At 48.5% G+C, this 22,041-nt stretch overlaps 1 protein-coding gene across 1 annotated transcript in view; it reads left to right on the forward strand.

Moving 5' to 3' along the window:
- The first annotated feature begins 431 nt into the window (after positions 1 to 431).
- ANTXR1 (ANTXR cell adhesion molecule 1) overlaps positions 432 to 22,041 on the forward strand; it is a 45,115-nt gene continuing 23,505 nt past the window's right edge. Inside the window, 10 exon segments of the mRNA XM_058859108.1 lie at positions 432 to 966; positions 5,848 to 5,919; positions 6,473 to 6,544; positions 8,894 to 8,975; positions 10,082 to 10,115; positions 10,877 to 10,956; positions 11,281 to 11,349; positions 12,037 to 12,117; positions 18,182 to 18,242; positions 19,113 to 19,211. Of these exon segments, the coding sequence (XP_058715091.1) occupies positions 815 to 966; positions 5,848 to 5,919; positions 6,473 to 6,544; positions 8,894 to 8,975; positions 10,082 to 10,115; positions 10,877 to 10,956; positions 11,281 to 11,349; positions 12,037 to 12,117; positions 18,182 to 18,242; positions 19,113 to 19,211 (802 nt within the window). The 5' untranslated portion in view covers positions 432 to 814.

Below are 22,041 nucleotides of genomic sequence, written 5' to 3' on the forward strand. Positions count from 1 at the left end.
GAATGGCTTTTCACTTCTGTGTTTAAGGGGTTTTAAACCCAGGAGGTTCCTGTGTGGGGAGCAAAGAGGTCTCTGCACTTCTCTTCTGTCTGAAAATGCAGTGACAGGACAAGGGGAACGGCCCTGAGATGAAGGAGGCTGGGGTTAGATGGGCTGTTGGAAGGGAATTCTTCTCTCTGAGGCTGGGATGGAATTCCCAGAGCAGCTGAGGCTTGTCTGGAGCCCTGGCAGTGCCAGAAGGACAGGGCTGGGATGGATTTTAGCTTCATCCTCCTGCTGGGAGCCTCTGGGGCTGCTCCTGTGCTCAGAGCTCGGATCCTCTGCACACCAGATCCTGCTCCACGAGATGGCAACCTCTGAGCTCCTCCTGCTGAGGAATTGCCATCTTTAATAATAACAATAATAATTAAGTGTGGGGGGGAAGCCACGAGCCCTCCCTGGCTTTTCTGAGGTCTGTGACACAAATCTTTCTCGAGGTTTGTGAGGAGGCTGCTCCTGCTCTCACCAAACCACGCTGCTGCTTCCCGAGAGCTGCCACAGACTGAGGGTCGAGTCCCTTTAAAAGAAAAAAAAACCCCAGCGAAATACAGTATTGTGCATCTTGAAATCTGAAACCAAGAAACAGAAGCGAAGGGGAAACAAGGGGGAAAGTCTGGCAATTCCTGAGGACAACTGTTGCGAGTGGAGTTTTAAGGAATACCATTTACATTTACACCTTTTAAAGGTCGTTGGATGGCTTTTGTGGGGAAAGCTGTGAGATAAAGGAGCCTCGGAAGAAGAGATTTCTTTTTTTTTCTCCTGCTCTCTGGATATAATGGCCATTGCAAACCAAAGCATTTGGAGATTTGGCTTCAAGTGTGTCTTCCTGGCAGTTTTTACCCTCACCTGTGATGGGCACGGTGGGAAGAGAGAGAACGGGGGTCCTGCCTGCTACGGGGGCTTTGATTTGTATTTCATTCTGGACAAGTAAGTCAGGCTGACTTTGTTCTTTTGCATGATCTGGAGAGGCACACGCTGCTGTTGAGGAGCTTTCCTTGGGGTTTGGGGTTTGTAGAAGTCGCTGTGTCCCCAGGGGACCTCTGCCACTCCTGGTTTATTTTTGTGGTGACTTTGGTGGCTCCAAACCCTGCTGCTCTGCCATGGTTGGAAACCTCCAGCACCAGAGCTTTGTGTGCCCTGGAGTTGGTTAAAGCAGCCCCCTGGTCCCCCCTGGCTTCCCAGGGAGCTTGAGGCTCTCAGGAGAGCAGAGTTACTCCAGGAAATTTGGGATTGGGGCACCAGTCCCAGGGGATTTGGGATTGGGGAGATTCAGGCACCAGTCCCAGGGGATTTGGGATTGGGGAGATGCAGGCACCAGTTCCAGGGAATTTGGGATTGGGGAGATGCAGGCACCAATCCCAGGGAATTTGGAATTGGGGAGATGCAGGCACCAATCCCAGGGGATTTGGAACTGGGGAGGTGCAGGCACCAGTTCCAGGGAATTTGGAACTGGGGAGATGCAGGCACCAGTTCCAGGGGATTTGGGATTGGGGCACCAGTTCCAGGGGATTTGGGATTGGGGAGATGCAGGCACCAGTTCCAGGGAATTTGGGATTGGGGAGATGCAGGCACCAGTTCCAGGGGATTTGGGATTGGGGAGATGCAGGCACCAGTTCCAGGGAATTTGGGATTGGGGAGATGCAGGCACCAGTTCCAGGGGATTTGGGATTGGGGAGATGCAGGCACCAATCCCAGGGGATTTGGGATTGGGGAGGTGCAGGCACCAATCCCAGGGAATTTGGAACTGGGGAGATGCAGGCAGAGCTCGCTCTCAGCTTTGCTCCTTCCCCTCTGCCCCCTGAGCTGTGTCCCTGTCCCTCTGCCCCCTGAGCTGTGCCCAAAGCAGCAATTCCAGGGAAAATCCAGCCTGGAGAGGGGCTACTCCCTTCACAAGGGATGGAGAGCAGCTCGAACACCGCATTTAAACAGCTTTATTTCCCCTGGCTGAGTCACACTCTCTTTGTTTCCTCTCTTAATGAAATGCATCTTTTGCCTGTTTGGCTGTTTGTGCTAAGATAACTCCCTGCCTCCCTTTTTCATCACTAATTGTGGCAGTCTCATCTCCTTGGCACTGCAGGATCGTTGCTTTTTTCTCAGATGTGGATGGAGCAACGTGGAATCATTTTGTGCTGAGCTTTGGGAAGCTCCACACTAAAGCAATACAACAATTTAAAAAAAAAAAAAAAAACAAAAACGTGAAAAACACTGGCTGAAATGATTGTCCTGATTTTCTTGATCAGGAGCAGTTCTTTTGAACCAAAGGTTTGGAAATGCTGGTGGTGATTCCTGCCAGAGCCATGGCACTGACAATAATCACCATAAATTTCAGAGACAGGAAAGTATTTTCATGTTGCCAGAAGAGCTCCCAGATGAAGTTTCTGCCTGATCCTCTGGAGTGTTTTGCAGTAGCTCCCACATTCCATTTGTATCATTTACTTGGAATTCCATATTTATTACAGAATACTGGGTAAAATCGAGGCTGTTTCAGTGTGCCAGTCGTGCTGGTGCTCCAGGGAAAAGATTTATTCCTTTTATTCAGTGGGAAGATCTACCTGGCTTATTCATTTTGCTGCTCTGCAGTTATTAATTGGAATAACTCTGTTGCTACAAACCCCAAACAAACCCAGAGCATGATTTGTGCTGCTTTTGTCAGCTGTGTTTCCCTGGAAGCTGAAGCAGGATTGAAGGATTTCTCAGATCTCATGGACGTGCTGTGTTACCCCTGTCAGCCCTGAATTTCACTAAAATCCACAATTCCCATTTGATCCCATCCATCACATTCCCATTCCAGGATCTGCTGTAACAATTTCCTCGCTCTCCAGTGGAGCTTTGTGTCTCCTGAGCTGTTCCTGAGTGCAGAGCACCACTGGACCTGCTTCTTTAACCCCTGATGAGAGATTTGCTGTGCTGGGGCTGGTTATTTATAACACAGAATTGGATATATAGATATAATCATTATATTTATGTATCTCACATATCCTTTAACACCTCCATGGAATCACAGACTGCTTGGAGTTGAGGTCTTTAGAGATGTTTCCACCCCATGCCACGGCTGAGGAACCCTCCACAGACCATTCCTCTTGTCCTTTGATGGCAAAATCTCAAATTTCCTCCCTCCCCTGGGGCAGAGCTGCCCACAGACTGAGCTGGGAATGTTCCAGCTGCTCTCAGAGGAGCAAACACAAACCTGAGCTGGGGATGGTGAGGAGATCCAGAACCATCTCTGCTCCTCCTTCACCCAGGGTTTGTTCCAGGATCACAGATCCAGAGCCAGCTGTGGGGTTTGTTGGGATGGCAGGAGCTTGGCAGGGTGTGCAGGGATGATTTTTCCCTGCGTTATCGTGAGGGATGCCAGCAAGGCAGGGTGGAGAAATTGGTGCATTTCTGTGTCTTTTTCTTGTTGCCTGAAGGAATGGAATGAACTCAAATTCTGCCCAGGGCAGGCAGCTGCAGCGAGCTGAGCTCATGTGTGAAATCCCTGCCAGTCAGGACCTGTGGAAATGGGGTTTTTATGCAGTGATGCAGCTCAGAAAACCATTCCCTGGTGAAGGAATGGGCAGGAATCCCTTCCAGCCAGGGCAGTGATGCAGCTCAGAAAACCATTCCCTGGTGAAGGAATGGGCAGGAATCCCTCCCAGCCAGGGCTGAGCGAGCTCTCTGCACTTCATCTGCTGGTGGATGATAATTAAATCCATGGCTATTTGTTTATTAGTGGGTTTTTTTTGCACACCCCCTGGCAGGCAGGAGGGGAAGGTTCTTGAACCGAGGCTGGGCTTTGAGCCTTGTCCTGCTGTGACCTCTGAGCTCTGTGACCTGCAGTGTTCGTGTGGTGTGAAGTGTGGCAGGAGATAACAGCGCTTCCTCCAAGGATTGCATCACCCCCTGATCCCTCTGTGCTTCCAGGATTGCTCCTGGAGCATTTGGAAAGACAAAGGAAGCTTCTTGGGCTGCTCTGTGTTGTTTTTGAAGAGCTCAGTAAAGAGATGCTGCACAACCTCTTGGGTTAATGCCATCTCTGAGAGCCACGAGACTTTGGGGAGTTGGTGCAAAGCCAGGAAAGCTTCAGGAGGGTTTTTGGATCAGCATCATCATCCTCTGAACCAAGTGTCTTGATGTGCTCCTGTCAGCTGCAGAGCGCATCACTCATGTGGGGTTTGGTGTGAGGGTGGGGGCTGCATTCTCTGACTCTTCTGGTCACAGAATTGATGTTTAAAACACGGTTTATTCAAGCTGAATAAACCCACAGGCATTCTGAGAAGGTGCAGAAATGGAAAAGTGGAGTCTAAAAAGTGCAAGAAGGAGCTGGGGAGGTTTGAGGTGCTGCAGCTCAGGGTTCTGTCCCAGTGAGGAGGAGGAGGAGGAGGAAGGGCAGGGCTTGGGCAGAGCCACTGCAGGGTCTCTGTGCACTTTGCATTCCCTCCAGAGGTACAAAATGCCAGTGACACAGAAAGCATCACCCTCCTGCTGAAGAGAATGGTTTCATTTGGTTTCATTTCCATTTATTGGGCTCCAGAAGAGATTTTGGCATCCCCATGATGAGCCTTTTCTGAAATTGCCAGTTTAAAGCATCGAGCGCTCAGCTGGGCTCGCTGATCTTGTTCCTTTTGGGAATATCAAGAGAGGAGGAAGTGAAAATCAGCTTTTCTTATCTCAGCCAGGCTGGGGTGAGCACCTGTGGCACCCCCAGAGCTGAAGCACAGCAGAACTCACTGCCCTTTCCTTCCATCTCAAACATTCCTCTTCCCTTCCTCAGATCAATGAAGTTTCTGTTGAAGTTATTTCCCCAATAAATATCTCTAATTGTACTCAGTGGATTGAATAAGTGATGACACATTTATTTTCCGACTCTAGGAAAGAAATTTTTTTTTTTCCAGTATTAATATTCCAGTGTTCATAGAAGTGTTTATGCCAGAAGGGGCATTTTGTGCTGAAAAATTCTGATTAACCGAATTTTTTCCTCATTCTTACAACATAAAGAATAATCCAACCCCATTATAGCCTACAGTTTATCCTCCTGAGGAGCAAAATGAGTTTGTTTTGTCTTTAACTGAGGTGTGAAAGAATTAACCAGAACTGGGATGTGGACTAAAGGTGTTTTACTTTTCAAAGTCTCTGGCACTGTGGAAACTCTGGAGAAGTTTAATAATCTGTTCCTCCATGTGATTCTCAGAAGAGGCTGGAGCTGAAAGCTCTGTGGAATGGTTTGGGAGTGAGTGGGTGGAATGAATCTGGAACATTGTGCAGAGAGAGGGCTCCTCACTCAAACAGGGTTTATTTGGTTAAGGCTGGGTTAAAGCCCAGCCTAAATGTGCCAAGGGCAGGCTCAAGCCCTTGCACGGGGTGGGAATTATCCTTCCTTTTCAGAGTAGGAAATGTCAATTCCAGTTTGATTTCTATTGAAGGTTTACTTGGGTTTCATTTCCATTTATTTGGCTCCAATAGAAGAGATTTTGGCATCCCCATGATGAGCCTTTCCTGAAATTGCCAGTTTAAAGCATCGAGCGCTCAGCTGGGCTCGCTGATCTTGTTCCTTTTGGGAATATCAAGAGAGGAGGAAGTGAAAATCAGCTTTTCTTATCTCAGCCAGGCTGGGGGAACCTGCTCTGGCTCTCCTGTGGCACCCCCAGAGCTGAAGCAGAACTCCCTGGCCTTTCCTTCCATCTCAAACCTTCCTCTTCCCTTGCTGGAGGGAAGCAGAGCAGGGAGAGTTGAACAGAGGAGGAGCAGAGGTGTCACTGAGCAGCGTGAGACAGAGCTCAGGGCTGGGGAAGCTCCAGGTGACATCTCCTGTTGGCTTTGTGTCCCCAGGTCAGGGAGTGTCCTGCACCACTGGAACGAGATTTATCACTTTGTGGAGCACCTGGCCCGCAAGTTCATCAGGTGAGGATCCCTGCAGGTCCTGCTGGGGCTCCCAGCTCCTTCCCACGGGGGATGTGGTGGCCAAAGGGCTCCTGATGCTTCCTCACATCTTCCCTTGGCTGCTCTTCCCCACCTTCCTGTTCTGGGGGAAATGGGGGGAGATAAAATAATCCCATTTATTCCTGCCTGCCTTCCATGGATCAGAGCTTTGGGGGAGGAATCCTCCCGTGCCTGAGCTGCTGCCTGGGCTGCAGGGAGAGCCTGTGGCTGTCAGGAACGACCTGAGCCTGGCTGAGGAACCCCTCGGGGTCAGGGGTGGAATTTGTTGTGACAAAAGGAGCCCTCCCTTGTTTCTCCGTGGTGACACCAGGATCCATTCAAGCCTTTCTTGAATTGGTTGTGATAAAAGTGTTCTCTGCATCTTTTACAAGGATTCCCCGAGGTTTCCCTGGGCTAAGAAGGTCCAGGGCAGAATAAATCTTCATCCAGTTGAGTTGGGATGGCAGAGTGTGGTTGTGTTCCACTCAGCCCTGCTCAGACCCCCAAATTCATTCACTTTCCTTCTCTCCTCCAGCCCCCAGCTGAGGATGTCCTTCATCGTGTTCTCAACCAGAGGGACAATTCTGATGAGGCTGACAGAGGACAGGTAAGAAGAGGTTTGAAGGTCAACAGCACCTCCTGTGTCCTTGGAGCTTCCTCCTCCTCCTCCCTCCCCAGTGATTTCCACCCTGCTGGGGACGGGGTTTGGCTCCTCTGTGCTTCTCAATCTCATCCAGAGTCCCATTTTCACCTCCTGGAAAGCACCCAGGGCTGCCAAGGCACAGCTCCCTGCTTCATTTCAGCTCCTCAATGTCCTTCTGGAGGTGTTTTGGCTCCCATTGAGGGAACCTGCACTCCCCAGAGGTTGGGGATTTTGTCAGAGGAGCAGAAACTCGGTGGAACATCTCTGGGAGCTTCTTCTGCAAAAAGAAAAAAGGGCTGAAAGTCCCTTCCCATGAAAACAGGCTTGGAAGGCAGAGGTGCCACCCTCAGCCTGGGGTAGAGAGGGGATGTGATTCCCCTGGAGGTGTTTCACAGTGCTTGGGATGGATTCAGGGCTGTGGGGTTTTGGCAATTTTGGCCAAATTTTGGTGATTTGTTTTGTTGCCTTGTTTGTGCAGCGTGTTCCTGCCAGCCCCTTACAGACCCCCAAGTTAATCCCAGTAAAATCTACAGGATGGAGGTTTTTTCTTCCCTTTATTCTGATTTCCAAGGAGAGCTGGATGAGGTCCTTAAATCTCTCTCGCTTCCTCTGTTAACTTCATTGCCACGTGGAGCAAAAATATACATCCCACATGTGTGGAGTGTATAAGTCAGCATGTGTTTTACATATTGGATGTCTGAAATCACATAGCAGAGCAGCTGCCATGGGGAGGAAGCTGGCTGCCTTCCTCCAGAGCCCTGCACACTCCCACCAGCCCTGAAAATGTCCTCAAACCCAGGCAGCCTGAGCATCCCCTGCCACTCGCTGCAGCAGCAGGGATAAAGAGAATATTGACACGTGGATTGTGTGGATATTGACATTTGTGTGGATATTGACACATTATTGTGTGGATATTGACACTTGTGTGGATATTGACACATTATTGTGTGGATATTGACACATGGATTTGTGTGGATATTCACTCATGGATTGTGTGGATATTGACACGTGGATTGTGTGGATATTGACAGATGGATTGTGTGGATATTGACACATTATTGTGTGGATATTGACATTTGTGTGGATATTGACACATTATTGTGTGGATATTGACATTTGTGTGGATATTCACACATGCATTGTGTGGATATTGACACTTGGATTTGTGTGGATATTGACATTTGTGTGGATATTCACTCATGGATTGTGTGTATATTCACACGTGGATTGTGTGGATATTGACACATGGATTGTGTGGATATTTACACATGGATTGTGTGGATATTGACATTTGTGTGGATATTGACACTTGTGTGGATATTGACACATTATTGTGTGGATATTCACTCATGGATCTGTGTGGATATTCACACATGGATTGTGTGGATATTGACACTTGTGTGGATATTGACACATGGATTTGTGTGGATTGTGTGGATATTCACACGTGGATTTGTGTGGATATTGGCGCATGGATTTGTGTGGATATTGACACATGGATTGTGTGTATATTTACACGTGGATTGTGTGGATATTGACACTTGTGTGGACATTTACACGTGGATTGTGTGGACATTTACACGTGGATTGTGTGTATATTTACACGTGGATTGTGTGGATATTGACACTTGTGTGGATATTGACACGTGTGTATATTTACATGTGGATTGTGTGTATATTGACATTTGTGTGGATATTGACACATGGATGTGTGTGTACATTTACACGTGGATTGTGTGGATATTGACACATGGATTGTGTGTATATTCACACGTGGATTGTGTGGGTATTCACACATTGATTTGTGTGTATATTTACATGTGGATTGTGTGGATATTGACACTTGTGTGTATATTCACACGTGGATTGTGTGGATATTCACACGTGGATTGTGTGGATATTCACACATTGATTTGTGTGGATATTGACACATGGATGTGTGTGGATATTCACACATGGATGTGTGTGTATATTTCACACGTGGATTGTGTGGATATTCACACATTGATTTGTGTGTATATTTACATGTGGATTGTGTGTATATTTACATGTGGATTGTGTGGATATTCACCTTGCTGCTGTCCTGATGCTTTTCCCAGGCAGTGGGAGCCCAGCTCAGTGTTCCACACCCTCAGAGAGGCACCTGCCCCTTACAAACCCCGAGTTAACCCTTTGTTCCTCCCTCTCTGAGCCTGGCAGTGCCCTGCCCGTCCCCATCTGCCTGCCAGGACCTGCCAGGAGCTGCCAGGGGCTGCCAGGAGCTGCCAGGAGCTGCCCTTGCTGCTGGCTCTGACTGTGGTGCCTCCCCTGCAGGGAGCAGATCCGCCAGGGCCTGGAGGAGCTGCAGAAGGTGCTGCCAGGAGGGGACACCTACATGCACGAAGGATTTGAGAGGGTAACTGGGGCAGCCTGGGAGGTTTCTCTGCTCCTCAGGAGCTGCAGGACACGAGGGGATGGTTCAGAATTCTCTGCTGGGTGGGTGAGACCCTTCCCTTGGCTGAACGAGTCCAGCAGTGCAAGGGCTCAGCGCTGGAGCTGCAAACTCTACTAAATAATAATAATAATAATAATAATAATAATAATAATAATAATAATAATAATAATAATAAATCTCTTTATTTCTGCCTCCAGCTCTCATGGGCAGAGTTTTCTTTTCTCTCAGGAGAAGGCAGTGGCATGGAGACCCCCGTGGCTCCATGGAAGGGTGGAAAGGTGTCAGTCCTACCTGGGCTGAGAGGGGAGAGGTCACAGCTCACACCTGGGGTGGCCAAAAACCTGCAGCCCTTATTGCCTGCTCTGACCTCCTCCTTCTGGGCACGTTTTGGACGTGTTTTACCCACTCAGGAGTTTCTGAAAAGCTGAACTCTGCCCCATGTGGGTGTTTGGAAGGGTTTGAAGGGTCTGTCAGATGTGAACCCACAGCAGAGGCTCAGGTGGCCCAAGGGAGCTGTTGGTTCATCTGCAGGTGCTGAGGGATATTTAACATTGGGCTGAGGATGTTCCTCAAGGACCTGGGCAGGATTTTCAGAGAGGAGAGGAGTGGGAGGCAGCTGAGGGATATTTAACATTGGGCTGAGGATGTTCCTCAAGGACCTGGGCAGGATTTTCAGAGAGGAGAGGAGTGGGAGGCAGCTGAGGGATATTTAACATTGGGCTGAGGATGTTCCTCAAGGACCTGGGCAGGATTTTCAGAGAGGAGAGGAGTGGGAGGCAGCTGAGGGATATTTAACATTGGGCTGAGGATGTTCCTCAAGGACCTGGGCAGGATTTTCAGAGAGGAGAGGAGTGGGAGGCAGCTCTGGGGGTGGTGTGGCTGATGAGACCTTTCAGGAATGCAGAAAAAACCCCAGACATGAAGCTTGCTCTGTGAATCAGCTGTGTGAAAGCAGAGCTCAGTGTGAGCTGAGGTCTCATCCTCACTGCCTCTGTCCCTTTCTGCTGCACCACAAGTTCCCACACTCTTATTGATTTATTAATAACAATCTTCTGATTTAATTTCAGGCAAGTGAACAGATTTACTACGAGAATGTTCACGGTGAGAGGCCTCCTTGAGCCACTGAATTCTTGTTTTTTTCTCTTTGACTGATAACTTTAACAGAGCTGATTCTCTGTGGGAAGGGTGGGGGTGGCTTCTGTTCCCGTAGGGATGTGGTGCCAGTCAGGGAAATGTTCCTGAAAGGGAAAAGGAACAAGTGGAGCTTTAAGGAGCTGGAATTAAAGTGTTTCAGGCTGGCTGCAGGTGCCCACCCTCACCAAAACTGGTACCTTCCTTTTGCTGGAGGGTTCATGCAACCATTTCTTCCTCCTTCTGAAACACAAATGCATGGAGAAGCTGTTAGGTACAAGACTTTTTTAACCAGAAATTATTAAAACCAGTGCTAAGTGCAGACAACTGGAAAAATGTTTGTCCTTTCCTTCCCTGTAATTGATGTAAAAACGTTTTAGGTTTGGAAGGGAAGGCTGCAAGGTTTAATGATGTTTCTTTGGAATCTTGAAGATTTTAGGCCCTTTTCCCACCATCTTCATTTAAATCCCAATTGAGCTTTTTTATCACAATCTGAAAAACCCCCTCTGGATTTCTTGGGTTGACAGCATGAATGAAATCAGGAGCATGAATGAAATCAGGAGCTAACTAGGAACAAACTGCACTGGGGTTTTGATGGCTGAGCCTCATTTCTGGGTCTGAAACACCAGCAGAGTTATGCCCTGGAGTGTGCTCACAGGCAGGATGTTTCCTGAGGTGGTTTAACAAACACAAACAAAGCCAAGGGGCTGAAGAGGTTTTTGTGTGTTCAGGTTACAGAACTGCCAGCGTCATCATCGCCCTGACAGATGGGGAGCTCCACGAAGATCTATTTTTCTACTCTGAGAGGGAGGTGAGTGACTTCCACATTTGGAGACAGTGAAAGGTCTGGGCTTGCTGCTGTGAGTGCAGAAGAGAAGGAAAAGGTTTTTCCCCAGTGAGAAAACTCCACCTTGGTGCTCTGCAGACACAAATCCAAAGTGAACACCACTGACAGCAGCAGCCCCGACTCAGCTCTGCTGAGACTTCAAGGAGAGGGGATAAAACTTCCAGTTAAAAATAAACACTAAAAGAAGGATTTGTCCCCAGCTGAAGAGTTTCATATTGACTGGATTGCTGTGGGAAATGCTGAATATTCTGAGTTGCCCAGAGCTCACTGTGCCTCCTCTTGCTGCAGGCGAATCGCTCGCGGGACCTGGGGGCCACCGTGTATTGTGTGGGGGTCAAGGACTTCAACGAGACCCAGGTGAGGGAGCCTGGCAGGGTTTGGGTGGGCTCAGAGCCCTGAATCCCTGAATTCTCCAGGGCTTTTCCTCTCTTTCCTGGCTGAAGGATCTGCCTGGCTCTGCCTCTTGGTCCCTTTCTGGCTGAATCTGCCCCTCTGCTTGCCCCAGCTGCTTCTGCCAAAGCTGGGCAAAGACAAAGGGAGAAAAGCAAATTGTCAGAGCTGGAGGAGAAGAAGGAACTCAGGAAGGAGTTGTGGGGACGTTTTTTCCCCATAAAACTGAAATATTGCTATATAACCCTTCAGCTTGAGTGCAGCTTTTCCTTCAGGGGAAAACTGTGCTGTAAAAAGCAAACAGCTTCGTTAGTGACAAATATTTCAGTTTTGTCTGACTCCTAAATTTCTGATTTGAATATTGGTATGTCCATGGATGAATTTCACCCAGTAACTGCTGGCATTTTCCTGACCTGAGCACTTGCACAGCCCCACTGCACACAGGTAGGGGCTGAAAGATTTTCCAGCTTTTTCAGCTTTCAGCAAAGGAGTCAAACCACGCTCAGTTTAGAACAATCTCCCTTGAATCAAACCCAGAGAAAGCAGCTCAGTATTTGAGGGGTTTTATTTCTGAGTTAATCTGGAGAAGTTTTAATTTGCTGCCTGCTGGTTAATTGATCTCATTTCTGTTTCTTTTGCTGTGCCCTGTGTCAGCTGGCCCGGATTGCTGACAGCAGAGATCACGTTTTCCCAGTCAATGATGGCTTTGAAGCCCTGCAGGGCATCATCGACTCCGTGAGTATTTTCACCCAGCTCTGAGTCACTCCTGCCCCCATCGGGGTTTGCTTTTCCCCTGCTGAAAAATTCACAGAATCATTTGGTCCAAGGGAGCCAACCTTGGTTTGTTAAAATGCAGCAGCTAAATTGTTAAATTTGTTAAATTTGTTAAATGGAGCAGCTAAAATGCTGCTCCAGGGTCGAGTTTATCAATAATTCCCCAGGTTTCCCTGTTCCTGGAGTTTCCTGCAGGCATTTTTGGGTGTAATAATAATAATAATAATAATAATAATAATAATAATCAGTGGCTGGGCTGATTTGATTGCTTCCCCCAGCTCCAAAGGATGGGAAATCCATTTGTTGCCCAGTGTGTTCTCATTTTGAGCTGCTTGGGGGTGATAAAAGCCAGATGAAAGGTGGAGCTGGGGAGGGGGCTCAGGTTTCTCTGTTTGCAGCGGTCCCACGCAATTTGGACAATGCAATTCCAGCAGAAGCATTCCCTCAGCACAGGCTCAGCTTTCCCCCGTGCTCCCACATGCACATGGAACACAATCCCTGCTTTATTGGTTTTCCTGGCACTTCCCAAGCTGCCTCAGCTCTCTTGGACAGTCAGGTGTTGCCTGTCATCTGAGAAAGCAACAAAACAACAGCAGCAAAGCAATTCCTCGCTCCTCAGCCCTGCATTCCCTTTGCAGCTGTTTTTAATGGGTTCCAGCAGCAGCTCTGGGTCCCTTTCCAGTTGTGCTGGGCAGAGTGGGGAGGTTTCAGGCTCCAGCCAGGCCAGAGCTGCTCCAGCTGAGTGGTGCAAGGTTCCCAGCAGGGAAGGAGGCTCCCAGGGAAGTGCAGGTGTGCAGGGATGAATTTGGGAGCTGAGCACTGCAGAGGGGTCACTGCAGAGGCCTGGAGAGAAGGGAAGGGGTTCTGTGTGTGAAAGGAGTGACAAGGAGGACATCAGGCACTCCAGGGAATGACAAACAATCTGTAGATCCCTGATCTGGCTGGAAAATCTGCTCCCTCTTCCTTATTTTTGTGATCCTTGCCAAAAGCCCCCCTGTGCTGGAGCGGTCTGTGGCCACAGGGAATGCTCATGGTGGAATTTGGAAATTTGGAAATGGGATTTGGAAACTTCCTTCAGCACAGCAAGGATGCTCAGAGAGGAGGGGTCAGGCTGATGGCACAGGGGAAGGAGAGATCCAGTGACGAGTCTGGAATTACCTCTGGAGATGTCAATGCCTGGCTTTCTGTGGCTCTGCAGGGATTTGGTGGCAGCTGCCCTGGATTTCCTCTCCTGGGTGTTTCCTGGAATTCCCTCTGGAGCAGGGAGGAGGGTGGGAGCTGTGAGTGAGAGCTCAGGGCTGGCTCTGCTGAGTGAAGATGTCCAGGGTGGTGGGGCTGGGGACGTTCCTGAGCCCCTGCCCTTCCTCTTCTGGAGCCAGAGGTTTGCAGGGAGCAGCTGCAGGAGATCTGCTCCCAGCGTTCCAGGAGGGATTGGCTCCTCCAAGCCCTGGAAATTGAGAGGAAAATCCAATCCCACACTGAGGTCATGCCTAAAAACGTGATTCTTAAAGTGGGAGCTGAGGGTGTTCAGTGCTCTGTGAACTGATCCACTCTGAGAGTGGTCAGGGCCTTTCTCTCCCATGAGTTCAAGTGTGACTTTTTTATTAATCAAACCAATTTCTTTTTCTTCCTCATCGTGCAAAAGCCACTGCTAAAACTCCAGCTTCCCCCTGTTAATGACTGAGTGGTTTGAGTTTGCCAGGAGGGAACAATCTGGAGCAGATTTGAGTGATTGCTGCAGGCTGGGAAATTAAAGGAAGGAGCTGAATGATTTGATTAAATTTTCCTTTGCTATGAAAAATTTCTGCAGATATTAAATTCAAAGCAAATGAAGCAAGTTTTAGAAGAAAACCTGAAATTCAGCTTCACCTCCTGCCCAGTCTGGCTTTGGTAGGAGAGCTGGAGGAACACGATGAGGAAGGCAGGATGGGATCCTCACCTTGCTCTGAGGCTGTGACAGGAGCTGGCTGAGGAGCAGCTCTGGGGACAGGAGAACTCCCTGATCCTCGATTTGTTTTAAAGCAGGCACAGATTGGAGTTTATCTCAGAGCTAACCCTGAGCAGGGCTCTGGGAGCTGCAGGTGATGGGTGATGATGATGGGGGATGGGGGATGATGATGGTGATGGGTGATGGTGATGGGTGATGGTGATGGGTGATGGGTGATGGTGATGGGTGATGGGTGATGGGTGATGGTGATGGGTGATGATGATGGGTGATGGGTGATGGTGATGGTGATGGTGATGGGTGATGGGTGATGGTGATGGGGGATGATGATGGTGATGGGTGATGGTGATGGGTGATGGGTGATGGTGATGGGTGATGGTGATGGGGGATGATGATGGTGATGGGTGATGGTGATGGGTGATGGGTGATGGGTGATGGTGATGGGTGATGGTGATGGGTGATGATGATGGTGATGGGTGATGGTGATGGGTGATGGTGATGGGTGATGGTGATGATGATGGTGATGGTGATGGGTGATGGTGATGGGTGATGGTGATGGGTGATGGTGATGGTGATGGGTGATGATGATGGTGATGATGATGGGTGATGGTGATGGGTGATGGGTGATGGGTGATGGTGATGGGGGATGATGATGGTGATGGTGATGGGTGATGGTGATGATGATGGTGATGGTGATGGGTGATGATGATGGGTGATGGTGATGGGGGATGGGGGATGGTGATGGTGATGGGTGATGATGATGGTGATGGGTGATGATGATGGGTGATGGTGATGGGGGATGATGATGGTGATGGTGATGGGTGATGGTGATGGTGATGGGTGATGGGTGATGGTGATGGGTGATGATGATGGTGATGGGTGAGCAGTGCAGCAGAGTGAATTCTGTATGAAATGCAGAAATCTTCATCCCTCCAGCTCTGATTTCTGGCAGCTCCTTCTGGATCCTCTTGCAGCGGTGCTCAGCTGCTCTCAGGCTTTCCCAGCTCCTGGCTCAGCTCTTGGGATGGATGTGGCAGCTCAGAGTTGACTTTTAGGAAGTTTTAGCTTGGGAATGCACCAAATCCTTCTGTTCCACAAAGGTTTCCTGGGAAAGCTGCAGTGCTGGGGGTGTGGAACCTGCAGAGAATTCCTTGTGACAGCTCTGTGTGCTCACCCTGAGCTGGTCCTGCACATTCCCTGCACATGGAGAGGGGTGAGGCCCCTGAGTGGGGACAGGGATGAGAGGAAATTCATTCCACACCAAATTCCACGCTGGCCAGAGGTGTTTATCAGCTGATAACCCCCAGCCTGAGCTGTGCAGCGTTCCTCGTTAATTTTAATGGTGTATGATCAGCTTTCCACTTCCTTCTTCCCCCAAATGCATCTTTAAAAAGGACTTTAATGTATTTTTTCTTTAACTTAGCTCATGTAGATATTATTGGATAGGAAACACTTCATAAATCAATGGCTTTTTTGTAATTGGCACCGGGCTCTGGCGTTCAGTAATTGGACAGAGCTCGCTAATGAGCAGCTGGCATCAGACTGCAGGTCATTCCCACTCACACTAATTAGGCAGAGACCTTCTGTTTATTACACTTCAGCATCCTGTTTGCTAATTAGAATTCCCAGATTTGGTGGAAGGAATGTGGAAGGAGCGCTGCTGTGGTGGAGGGAGCTGCACAAGATCGAGTGGAAGCTTCCAGCAGCTGCAGAATTTCCCTCCCCTTCTTCCCTGGGTTTCCAGAAGGGCCCAGGGACCTCCTGGGCCTCACCTGAGGAAGGTGAAGGAGTCAGGAGATGGCACCTCCAGCCTTCCATGGGATTTGATTTCCTGGGAAACCAGACCATGAGGATGAGCTGCACCTGCAGCCCACCAAGGCTGTGCACTCAGAAAATTCCAGACCCCATTAAATCTACAATGAAGACACTGGATCCTTTTCTGATTGCATTTTTTAATGAGGAAGAGACAGAAAGGATTTTTCCTTTTTTGCAATTGTTCTGCCTTTTGCAGTAATTCTGCCTGATGCTCACTTTAAGTAAGGGTGTGTGCTTGGAGCATTGGAAATTTAATCTAAATCCAAATAAATATTGCAATTGGCACGGTGGAAGTGTTTAGGGGCAGATTTTTATAGTCATGTAAAGGGATTTGACTGGACTGGGAGATCTGCATCATGGAATTGAGACACCTGCTATTCCCCCTCACAGCAGGAGTGTTTGCAAATAGCTGAGGAGGGGTCATTAATCTCAAATTTAACCACGTGAGGTTCTGCTCCATGAAAAGAAGTCCTGATTGTATTTTACCTTCTCTGTGTTTTTCCTGATTGTGTCTATTTTAAATTCTCCCACTGCTTCTCTGTTCTGTTCTCAGCTGTTGACTTTCTCTTTTTTTCCACTCAACAGTTCCTGTAAAACCTTGTTCCTGCAGATCTCTCTCCTCACCTGTCAGGCTGCCACCAGCTCAGACCATCCTGCCTCCTTCAATACCTTGGTACTTTCAGTCTTCCTTTCTGAGCAACTCAAACTTCTCTTGAAATGTTTTAAAGAACAAAGCCTGGCTCTGTGAGCAGCTTTTGCAATCAGGTGTTTGAGACAGGGAGCTGTGATTGTGGGGAAGAGGAAAAAAACCCAAAGTTATCTTTTTTCTTACAGGGTTTATTGTATTGGTCGCTGTTCTTCCCTTACAGATGTTTCAATTTAAAGTTGGGAAAAGAATTTTCATGTTGGGCTTGGGCCATCAGGCGATGCTTGGCTGATGTTTGCTCCCCTCTGGGAGCTGGGCTGGAGTTTGGTCAGAGCTGCCTGGGGCAGGGGCTGGGGCTGAGCCCCCCAAAGTCTCAGAGCCAGCCCTGGAGGAGCTGGGGATGGAGGAGAGGAGCAGGAACATCCCCAGGAGCTCCAGCACCAGCAGGGAATAAAGAGTGTCCAGCCCCAGGCTGCTCCTCTGCCTGCTTTGTGTAAATCACTGTGAAGAAAGGGCTGAAAGGCAGGGCCAGCCCTCCCAAAGCCTCGGCTGGGGTTAAGCCTGGCTTAAACAGAGAGGAATTTGGTCTGGAGCAGCCTTGGGGATGCCCCCAGGTGAGCTCGCATAAATCAGGTTAAAAACAGAAGCTGAGGAGCGGCTCTGGGAACTTTTGGGATGTTTTAGTGCAAAGTTCAAGAGTTTGGATTAAACTTGTGACGTTTGCTTTGGAGCTTTGGGTCCAGTTCTGGCTGCAAAGGGAGGAGGGTGATGGTGCCTCCACTGCCCTTTGAGGGGGCTGCAGGTGGTGAAGAATTTCAGTTCTTGGGGTGCAGAACCCAGGGCACACAGCCAGGTTTGCCCTGGCACCCCTGACCCTGGCACCCCTCACCCTGGCACCCCTCACCCTGCACCCCTGACCCTGGCACCCCTGACCCTGGCACCCATCACCTTCCAACCAGCAACAGCTCAAGGAAGGCAGCAACACCTGCCCTCCTTTATTTATATTATTAATAATACATATGATATATAATAAATATACATTTATATAAATACATATTTTATATAAATATAAATATATAAATTATAATATTGTTATAGATAAATTATATATGAAATTATATATAATTATATTATAATTTATATATTTTATATAGATATAAATATATAAATTATAATATAATTATATATAAATTACATATTAAATTATATACAATCATATTATAATTTATGTATCTTATATAAATATATAATTTATAATTTATATATCTTATATAAAGATATAATTTATAATATAATTATATATATTCTATATTATATATTATATATTATATTATATTATATATTTATATTATATATAAATATATAAATTATATATAATCATATATAATAATATAACATATGATATATAATTATATATAATTATAAATATCATTTATATTTATATAAATAAATATTATTAATAATATTTTATATTATTTGTAATTAAAGCCAAGGGCTGTAATTGTGCCCCAGATGCTCTGATGAGTTCAGTGTTTATCTCAAACCTGTGCACACTCCCCTTTCCCGTCTCTGTTCCTATGGAAACAAGGCTGAGGTGCTTCACCTTTTGTCTCTTTCAGATTTTGAAGAAGTCCTGCATAGAAATCCTGGCAGCAGAACCCTCCAGTATCTGTGCAGGGGGTGAGTGTGAGCCAGGCCACAGCTCTTCACGTTGCCTGAAATGCAATTTTCAGTTCAGCTCTGATTGCTGGAGGTTCACTGGTTACCCCAGCTTGGGCACTCTGTGATTTCCCGTGGATATTCCCAGCACTGAGCTCGGGGGCTCTCCCCAAACGCTGCTCCCCAGCACACAGAGGGCTGGAGCATCCCCTGGATGTGCTGGGATCATTTATTTCCAGCTTGTCTGGAAACCAGAGGGGCTGGGAGGGAGCCCAGATTCCAGAGCAAATCTGCTTTTCTTGCCAACTCCAGTGTGCTGCTCCTCGGGGGAGAGCAGAGAGGATGGGGCTGGAAAATGCGAGGGCAAAGACCTGAAGCTGCAAAAAACGAGGTTTTGTCACTCCTGGGGGGTTTAAACTCCTGGGGTGATGTCCCTGGGGCAATGAGGTCACTCCTGGTTTGTCTTGGACCATTCTGTGCTCTGAGTGCCTCTCCCAAACACTCACAGGAATTGTGGGGGCTGCTGCCTTTGCAGTTACCTGGGAAACTCAAACAACACCTGAACTTCTCCAAGGTATCTGCCACGAGAAGATTCTTTTGCCTTTCTTCACCCAAAACTTTCTGCCATTTAAAATGGACACTTGGAGAGGGCAAAGCTCAGTGCCCTTGGAGCTTCATGTTTCCACTGCAGGCTTGTTTTAAAGCATGTCCATGGTGAATTATTTCCTAAACAATCCCAAAACTCCCAAAAATTCAAGTTGAAATTGGGTAGGGAAGAGTGTGGAAGTGACATTTTTAAACTTAACGGTGAAACCACCAATTTTAGCAGTTGAACACCTGAATTCCCTGAGTTTCTCTGCTTCAATAATAACCCCGTGGCTGTTTTGGCAGAGTCCTTCCAGGTGGTGGTGAGGGGAAATGGATTTCGGCACGCCCGCAACGTGGACAGGGTGCTCTGCAGCTTCAGGATCAACGACACCCTCACCCTCAGTAAGAGTTCCTTGGATTCACTTTATTTTCCTTTCTGCCTCTGCCCTGGCAGGCATTTGGATCTTGGAATTTGGAGATTTGGCATTTGGAAACACGGTGCCTGTGGGATGAGGAGCTCTCAGTTTGCAGGATGCAGAAGGGATTTGTTTTTTAAGAGGCAGATTGTGTGCTGTGACTGACAGAGTGTGAGTGAGTTTGAGGGGGGTGGAAACACCGAGGGAAGAGAAGAAAATTGTGTTTATTCAGGTCTGTGATGGGCACTGAGATCCCCTGAGCTGGCAGCACCCACTGCTTTCCTCTGCCCCTTATGGGAACCCAGATAATTCACAGTTTAATTCACAATTCATCCTTCCCAGCACGGGATTTGTCCAGAGATTGCTTTGGGGGCAGCCCTGAGCCTGTTCAGTATAAGATAAACACATGAATTAGCTGTGAGAAGTGGAGATGCAGGGGCTCAGTGTGTTCAGAGCCCCTGGCTGAGATGTTCTGTGCAGCTGGGGGGGTTTGCTGGGGCTGCTGGCCCTGGGTGATGTCACTGAGCCCTGGGGCAGCTGTGGGACAGTTCTGCTCCTGCAGTGGCCTCCTGGAGGAGGAAACCCTCTGCTCTCTCCAGTTCCTGCCTCACCCAGCAGAAACTTTGGCTGGCCCTGGTGCACATTTGTTAAATTCAGATGTGGTCAGTGCTGGGGGGGGCAGGAGCTGGAGGGCTCTGGAGCAGGGCACTCACTCCTGGAAGCATCCTGAGGAATTTGGGAATGCCCTTCCTCATCTCCCCCTGCCCAGGGTCTGATTTGGGCAGGCACAAACACAGCAATGGTGTGTGAGGGTGTCCTCACCCCAAAAACTGACCTGAGGAGGAGGAGGAGGAGGAGGAGGAGGAGGAGGAGGAGGAATCCTTCCTCCCTCTGTGCTCGCTGCAGCTCCAGCCCAGCCATTTTTTATGGTGTCTGTCATCACAATTCCACTGTAGCCTTCAGGAAAGATCAGCTTATCCTGACACAGCCCCTGGCCTTTCTGAGTTTGAAGCTGTGGAAAATGAGGTCCAGGCACTGTGAGCCATGGATTCATGGTGTCCTGAATTGCTGCAGAGCTGAGCACTGAGCTCACCCTCCCTGCCACTCCAGCTCCTCTCCTGCTGCTCTGCTTGGAGTTCTGACACGGCAGGAAAAGGCCACAAACCCAAATTCTGTGTTCAGCCCCTCCCTGATGAGTGAGGGAGCCCAGCAGTTCCCAAACCCAGGTGGGAACAGCTCTGCTGGCTTTGAGCTGCTCTGTGGGACATCCCCTGCCTGCTGCTCCCAACTCAAACTCTCCCCCTGAGAGAAATGAACCAGGATTTTATGGAAACCTGATGGAGGTCGGAAAGCTCAGATGTCTTTGTTTGCTTCTCTGCTTGTGATTGTGTCAGGGAGGGAGGTGTTTTTAGAGATAACACCAAGCCAACAGTTCCTGAAACCTTCAATTATCCCACATGAGATGCAGCGAGCACGGCTGGGACGTGCTGAGGTTAAAGGCATGAGCTAATGGGGTTTTATTGGGATTATTGGCAGGGAAAAGTGGCAGGTGAAGAGAGCTTCGACTCATAATGTTCATAGTTATGGGATTAAAAAAAAAAGAGGAACATCTGTAGAAACCATGAGGAATATTTGGCTGAGCAGAGCTGTAATCAGATGCATGTTCTGGGAGAATTGGGTTCAGCCTGCTCAGAGTTAAAAGTAATTATCCAGTGCAGTGACTTATGAGTGATCTGTGGTGCTAAAATGTCTGAGTCTGCCCAGGCTGTGCAGGAGCCAGCAGAGATAGCTCTGGGCAGGGAGGCTGAGCTCTGTCCTGAGCACTTTAAAGCTGAATGGAGAGATCAAAAGCTGGTGGAGGAGCAGGCACCACAGCAGGGCTGGGCTGGATCTGCTGCACTCCAGTGAATGCTCTGCACGCTTGGCCAAACCCCAAAATCCTCTGCACAGACCTGCCTGGATTTGTTTTATTCACACAAAGCCTCTGGGAGCAGGACAGAGCAGGGGATCAGCACTGGGGGATGCAGGGGACACTGGATCCCCAGACTGCCCAAAAAACCTCTCCTAAAAATTGTCTCCTGTTTTTAAACCCTGCCAGATTGCTCCTCTTCCCCCACCTTTCATTCCTCCTGGCAGCACAGTGCTTTTCTTGTGAGATCCTCTTTGCTTTCTGGGTTTTTTTTTTGAGGGGCTTGTGCTTTTGTGTTAAAGCATCCTGCATATATTGAACTTTTATTATTATGGTTAGGAAATATTCCAAGTCCTGGCTTGCCAGAAGGTTACACCCTGCTAATGGCATAAGAAATTATTCACTCTTGCTGGGAATAATAGATTTTCCAGGCTGCACTGAGCTCTTCAGGTGCAGGAACTCTGAGGATGGAATTGCAGGAGCCTGAGCAGCACCAGGGACCTGCTCCAAGGGGCACCCACAGAGCCCAGAAGCGAAAGGACACCCAGGGCAGCAAAGCCCTGAGCGCTCTGCCCTCCCTCCCCAGCCCTTCCAGCAGTGCAAAGCACAGAATTCAGGCTCTGGCAGGAGATGTGGAGCTGCTGGGGAGCCTCCAGCCCATCTCTGGCTGCTCTGGATGCAGAATTTGTGCTGCAGCAGAGCAGGACAGCACCACGCTCCCCACGAGAAGAGCTCTGTTTGCTGTCCCTGTGTGAGCTCTCCAGGCAGGAGTCAGAGTTATGCAAAGCAAATGGATGCTCCTTTGTTTAGAGCAGAGGGAAAGAGTGGCTCATTTTTGTGGTGAAACACAAACATTCTCCAAACAAACTAATCCGTGCCTGGAGCTCCCCTGGGGCACCCCGGGCTG

This window comes from Poecile atricapillus, chromosome 29, assembly GCF_030490865.1.
Source record: "Poecile atricapillus isolate bPoeAtr1 chromosome 29, bPoeAtr1.hap1, whole genome shotgun sequence".
In the NCBI taxonomy this organism is placed as follows: Eukaryota; Metazoa; Chordata; class Aves; order Passeriformes; family Paridae; genus Poecile; species Poecile atricapillus.